The following is a 6887-nucleotide window of genomic DNA, read 5'->3' as shown; positions in this document are numbered from 1 at the left end:
AGACAGTCTTAGCAATAAATGGTGGTGTGCAGTTGAGAGCAGAGAATTACATGCACGCATGCAAGTCTCTAGCAGAGCATTGTTTTCAAGGCATTTCATGCAGCTTGGCAGAGATACCACAGGTCTGTGGGTATCGTGGTCTCACAAACGTGAAAGATCATGCGGTTGGTGGTTAGTTTTAGTCAGGGCAAGTTAGAAAGCTCTTGCAGGCACAGAGGCATGCGGAGCAAATACGTGCTGGCGTGGAAAAGAGAAGCACTGAATGCCTTGAATAGAGGAACCCAGATGAAGCACGGCCGTGGGTGGCACAGACAAATGCCTCACTGGACATAGCACCAACAAGCATTTACAGTGCCATTGGCTGCTAATTTTCATATGTGCAAATTCCCCCCCCGTGGGCACAATCTTAGCAGACTCACTCAATAAGCTGTGCTAGAACATTGTAAGGCAAAGGACTTCTTTGGTTGTCATCATTGTATTTACCTATACCACTCTAAATAATTACTTTTGGGTTACTCAAATTTAGGTTTTGGTTGGGGCTTTTTTGGTTTTGATTTGTTCTAGAATAGAAAATCAGCAAAAAATGTGGCAATGTCCTTGCTCGCTTTGAGTGCTATCACACGGTGCAAACATACACCCCAGTCATTTCGTGCCTGCTCAGGCAGGGCTTTAAACAATCGCTTGCTTCTGTCCAACTTGCCTGCTCATGAGCCAAGGAAATAAAAGGGTGGGCAGGTCACCAGGAACCAGGGTTGCTGTTGAAATCCTGTTGATGTTAATACAAAGGTAGAGGGAAAAGGCGTCCACTTTCAGATTGTCAGGCAGTTTCGTGTTGCCAGGCATACAGAATTTTTCTAGAGCATTTGTTAATAATGCATCCACTGTCCATGGGGCGTCTGGGAAGCTATCAAAGAAACAGCAGGCTTTGCAGGATCCTGCCTGTTTGGTCAGTTGCCCAAGCACAGGTAAGAAAGCCGTCTCACAAAAATAATCTGTCCTTTACACTGCCAGACCTGACTGATGCCTGTCATTGATGCTTCTACCTCTGTAATTGTCAAGGGAGCTTTTTTCACGTGAGCTTCTGTTTGTATTCCAACTCTTTATACAGCTAATTCTTCTTACTAGTCTGATTAACTTTGGTGGGCCAGCTCACATAAAGGTAAATGTGTGTGCGGAAGGATTTGCAGGATCAGATCTTGAGTAGTGAGCGTGTTATTCTGCTACCTAAAAGCACCGTACTGATTCCTTAGCTGACTTGACGCGCTCAGTCCATATTCCTTGGTAAATCCTGAGCCTCTCTTGCCGATTTGTTCTATCTACCCCCAAAAGCATATTGCCTTTGTTTTGGATGTCTTCTTAACTGTCGTTTTATCCCGTTGAGCTCAAACAAACAAGCAAGGTAAAAAGCAGTACTGTGATGCAAACTTGTGACACTTTAATAGATGCTCATCACCCACTCAGGTAGCATTATAATTGGTTTTAAGATGCCGCTCCCGTCAATTACAGCCATAAATGCCGGTCAGATGCAATGCATTGGACACATTAAGTTAAGAACAGGAAAGACTCTTTAAATGCATGTCATTTTGTTTTGTTTTTTTACAGAGTCCCAATTTGTCTTTCTTCAAGGTACAGTTTTTGTTTCCCATGATTCATCCCTAATGCCCTTGTTTAAAGCAAACAGTTCTAGGATTTTCTCTTGTGTTTTTCATTTCTTTGGTATTAACAAGCTTTCTTGTGAACCATGACCACTATTTTCCTGTTAAACTTTTAAAAAGGCTGGGATCTATCATTCTTATAGCAAAGTGTTGAATGCAGAGCTGGTGGGGAAAAAGCATCATTACTAAATCCATTCCAAATAGAGTATCTCATAAAGTTTTGCCATACCTGTTTCTATCAGAAATCAGTTATGAATTCTGAAACTATTTTATTTTACTGATTATATGCCCTCAGTACACTCTGTTCGTTTAGTTGATCTTACTTCCATTTCCACATACAAAATACATTTAAATACCCTAAGGAAATTCAGTGGTATTTTCAATTTCTCCTTACAAAAGTCCATCGATTTTATATGCATCTTTGTTTTCTGCATCGGTCCCACACTGATTTATCCTCTGGGCTTTAAAACGGATCCTGCTATGACATTGTTGTGCAGCTTACCCAGACAGTTTTTCTGTGTTACTTAGCATCTGTGTCTGATGTATTTTCAGTTGCGGGACCAACTATATTAGATTTAGTCACTAGCACAGTGACAGACTGCATTAGTAGCCCAGTTGGTTATGGCTATTCTGATTTTCTGTATCACTTGTTTCATTTAAACCATAGCATGTTACATGGAAAAGTCAGATTACTTTCTGTTTTCAGAGAAGACCCTTTTTTCCCTTCCTCTTTTGGTGCAAGAATATAAAGGTGGGGATTTCACTTGGTTGACAGTTCTCTACCACATTTTTGCCGTCAGAAGCAATCCCTCAGCTCATCACAAACGCCTTAATTTCTGAAGGCTTTTTAGACAGACAGAGATCAGGCGTGTTTGCGCTCCAGCATTTAACCCTGCCGTGAGTTTCACGCGTGCACTGGTGGGGTACGGCCCCTTACCCCACGTCTGCCTAGATCATCGTCTCTCTTCTTCTGACCTCATTTCACCTGCTGCCCTGCAACCTCTGTCCCTCTCAATCCCCGAGGACACGACCAACCGCAACCAGCCCCGCTTTAAACACCGGCAGGCAGGACTGAATACGAGACGGAGCGGGGGGGCACGGGGGGCACCGCGTTACCCTCCTAATTCCCCGGGCGCGTCTGAGGCGGATGAGCCCTTCGCTCTTTCCAGCCTGCAGGGACGGGGCGGGGGGTCGCGGCTGCCGCGGCCGAGCCGCCGCGCCCGGGGCGAGCAGCGGCCGCTGGGTGGCAACAGCCGCCCGCCGGGGAGGCGGTGCCGGCGGGGAACGGGCCGGCGGCCCCGCTCCGCTCCGCACCGCGCCGCTCCGCCTGCCGCCCCCGGGGCCTCGGCCAGCGGGAGCATCGCGCCTTTCGGGGCCTGCGTGTGCTCGGGGAGGCTGGCAGGGAGGTGGAAAATGCTCACTAGGCACGGTGCCGAGCGCCTTCCCCTGCCCCCCTACATAAGAGACGTCAGAAGGGTTAAACATCCTGAACGCCTCTTCAGGTGCCTGGAAAGGTGCTGGTTTGTACACGTTGGAGAGAAATTCCTCGGTGCGGCCTCGAAACAAATCCCTGGATCACCCAGGGCACCAGGGAGCTCTGCTAGGCCATGGGGAATCCTTCCCATCTGGATGCCAGGGCCTCCCCTTCTTCTGGATGGAGCAAGAGCTGATCACCCTCCCCTCTCCAGCGTGTTTTCCTCAAGCAAGGGAGCTGCCAGCCTGAGAACCACGCGTGATGTGAAAGAAATGTGACCCTGAAAATGGAGACTTGGAGGGCAGCATTCATTCCCTGTGTCCCTTGTCAAAACTAACTCACGTTCACAGCTTAATTCATGCCCTGTCTTCCCTTTAGGTTCAGGGTAGTTTATATATGAGATTATCATCATCCCAGTCGCCCTCAGATCGACAAAAATTGAGAGAATTTGTCAAACTTCTCTTTCCCGCCCCCCCCCATATCAAGCAGAGAAACGTGCCGAGTATCTCCTGCTCCCGTTTCACTTGGCTTTACCCGGGAATGGCTCCCTGTTTCAGCCGGGGCTGTCCCAGCATCACCCATCCCTGCCCTATTGTCGCTTGTCGGGGTAGCGGGGGGGACTGAGCCATCGCTGTTTCCCAGCGCTGTGGGTTTAACCTACTTTGAAGGTTAGCTCTGCTTCTTTGGTCAAGCTCCAGATTAATCTAATCTCCCAACGGTTCGCTTCCCTCCTCGTCAATCTAAAAAAAATCTTCAGGCCGGCCGCGGGGACAAATCTGAGTCCCGTTTCTGCAAGTCCTAAAATCCAACTCCCCGCCTGTCCCACGGGCACGCCTGAAAACCGACCGGGCGGCGTGTGCCGAGCAGGTGTGCGGGACCCCGCACAGCGGGGCTGCCGCCGGGGGGTGGCCCGCGGGCCCCGGCCTGTCCCCGGCCCCTGGCCCTGCAGGGGCTCCGCGGCCGCGCAGGGGCCCGCCCCGAACCACCTCGCCTGGCCCGCCTACATCGGGCCACTTTTCGTTTTAAAAGGATGATTCGGGCTTTTCCTCCTCTCCACCCTCCATCTTATTTTTTTTTAAATTATTATTATTATTTTAAATAAATCCGCGCAGCTGCAGCAGCCTCACCCCTCCCGCCCGGCGCGGGGCGGCAGAAGCGCGGAGCGGTGCGCGGGGGCGCTCCCCCGCGGAGAGCCGGCGCTCGCCGCCCGCCGCCGCGCTGCCTGGCCGCCTCCGCCGCCCGCTTCCTCCGCGCAGGCGGCGGAGGGCGGGCGGTGGCGGGGGCCGCCAGCACCACCCGCGGCCCGAGTGCCGCCCCTCCGCGCCGCGCCGCTCCGCGCCGCTCCGCCCCGCCGCCGCCGCCGCCGCCCCCCCGCCGCCGGCCCCAGGCCCGCGCCGCGATGGAGGGCGGGCCCGGGCTGCGCGGGGCTGCTCGCTTCCCCCGCCGCCTTTTTTTTTTTTCTCCGCACCCCCCTCCCCATTTCCCCCTTTTCTTGAATGAAGCGTGAGGCGGAGCTCTAGGAAACCGCCGCGCCCGGCTGCGCCGCGCGGGGCCGCGGCCGGAGCCTCCCCCTCGGGCTCCGCTCCTCCCCGCCTCTCCCCGCCCCCGCCGCTCCGCTCCGCTCCGCTCCCCCCCGCCGCCGCCGCCGCCGCCGGGAGAGCTCCCCGCCCGCGCCCGCCGCCGCCGCTCGGAGCCGCCGCCGCCCGGAGCCGCCCGGAGCCGCCGCCGCCGCCGCCGCCGGCAGCAGCAGCGCGGAGCGCCCGGAGGAGCCGCCCGGAGCCGGCGGGGTGCGCGGGGCTGCGCGGGCGGGCGGGCGGGCGGGCAGCGGCGCCGCGGCCGCGGTCCCCATCGGCAGCAGTCACACCGCACACACGCCCCGTCCGCGCCCCTCCGCGGCAGCGCCGGGGCTCTTCCTCCTCAGATACAAAGCTGCTCGGGAAATGGCATTTCTTCCCGGAGCCACAGTCAAAAGCAATTTTCCTTCTTTATTTTTATTTTTTGTTACTGTTTTTACGCGCTTCCTTGTGAAAAAGAATTAATTACCTACATACATTTTTTTTTTCTTGGTGTGTGCGTGCGTGTGTGTGGAAGCACCGGGCTCCTGCGATCGGTGTCTGAATGAAACTACGTAAATGCATATGTCTGTACGTTGCACTGGAGGGAAAAACGGAGCACTTCTGCGAGAGCTTGGATTCAAATGTGGTTCATCTGGTCTCCAGGATTTTCCGTCTCTTTGGGGTTGTTCGCCTTCCCGGGCTGCAAGGCGGGATTTTCTGAGCTTTGACACATCTTTGGAGATGTCTGTTAAACAGGAGTCTGGGAAAAAACATTTGACATCGTAGAGATATTTTTTTTTTGTCCCTTTCCCATCCCCTTGGTGACTTGAAGCATCAAAGCGGCCAGAACTTAACGTTTCTGAAGACTTAGGATGTTTGGGTTTTGTTGTTGCTTTTTTTTTTTTTAGAGGAAACTTGACAGAGGAACATATTTATAGTCCAAGTAAGTACTTTACAGAGGAAATTTAGTTTGTGTAACTTAACAAAAAAAGCAGTGTTGAGGTTTCTAGCTTAAAGTGCGTTGGATTAACGTTCATCCAAGGCTGTTTAGCAAATCGTATTGAATTGCAGTTTTTACGGTGTGTGTTCGTCTGCTCCTTCGTGTCTGTGGTAGTTCAGCACCTAGGGGAAAATGCACCTGATTTTGAATCGGTATAATATTTTTTAAGATGTATTTCAACACCGAGGAGGAAATGGTCCTAAAGTAAATTTATAATAAGTAATAAATGTGCACCTGGAAGTAACGTATTTACAGCATTTTAATCCCTATTTATACTGTGCATCTCAAACCAAGGAGGAAACGCTGAGAAGACAAAGTACCTCTGAGACCCTGAGAACTCCCCCACACCACCATGAATGAAAGCGTGCCCGATACAGTAACTGGATTATAATTTTTGGTGTTATTAATTTTATTATTATTGGCTGCTTTACTTTTTTGGGTTCATCCTGCTCCTCTTCTTCCTCTCTCCCTTCCTCTTGCTGCTTCCTCTTGGGAATTATGGCTCATCCGGGGAGAAGAGGCTACGATAACCGGGAGATAGTGCTGAAGTACATCCACTATAAACTCTCGCAGAGGGGATACGACTGGGCTGCCGGCGAGGACAGGGCACCCCTGCCTCCAGGTCTCTCTCCTCCTGCTGCTGCTGCTGCTGCTGCTGCTGCTGCGGTTGCTGCTGCTGCTGGGACTTCCTCTGATCACACTGGCCTGGTGTCACCGCACCCCGAGCCCCCCGGCTCGGCTGCTGCTAGCCACGCGCCCCCAGCCGAGGGGCTGCGCCCCGCGCCCCAGGTCGTCCACCTCGCCCTGCGCCAGGCGGGGGACGAGTTCTCCCGCCGCTACCAGAGGGACTTTGCCCAAATGTCCGGCCAGCTGCACCTGACGCCCTTCACGGCCAGGGGCCGCTTCGTGGCGGTGGTGGAGGAGCTCTTCCGAGACGGGGTTAACTGGGGCAGGATCGTGGCCTTCTTCGAGTTCGGCGGCGTGATGTGCGTGGAGAGCGTCAACCGGGAGATGTCACCCCTCGTGGACAGCATCGCCGCCTGGATGACCGAGTACCTGAACCGGCACCTGCACAACTGGATCCAGGACAACGGAGGCTGGGTACGTCCCCCGATCGCTCGTTCCCTTTCCCGCCTCGGGCCCGCAGCCGGTGGGGCTCCGGGGTGGGCAGTGCCCGGGGGGTTGCACTCGCGTTGCGGGGA

General features: G+C 53.7%; 1 protein-coding gene across 2 annotated transcripts in view; it reads left to right on the top strand.

Moving 5' to 3' along the window:
* Positions 1–4952: 4952 nt before the first annotated feature.
* BCL2 (BCL2 apoptosis regulator) overlaps positions 4953–6887 on the top strand; it is a 96926-nt gene continuing 94991 nt past the window's right edge. For both annotated transcript variants that reach the window (XM_075142542.1, XM_075142543.1), the window contains exon 1: positions 4953–6786. In XM_075142542.1, the coding sequence (XP_074998643.1) occupies positions 6184–6786 (603 nt within the window). In that variant the 5' untranslated portion in view covers positions 4953–6183. The remainder of the gene's footprint in view (positions 6787–6887) is intronic.

This window comes from Calonectris borealis, chromosome 2 (assembly GCF_964195595.1).
Source record: "Calonectris borealis chromosome 2, bCalBor7.hap1.2, whole genome shotgun sequence".
Classification (NCBI taxonomy): domain Eukaryota; kingdom Metazoa; phylum Chordata; class Aves; order Procellariiformes; family Procellariidae; genus Calonectris; species Calonectris borealis.
Note: the sequence above shows the minus strand (reverse complement) of the source record. Positions and strands in the feature narration are given on the sequence as shown.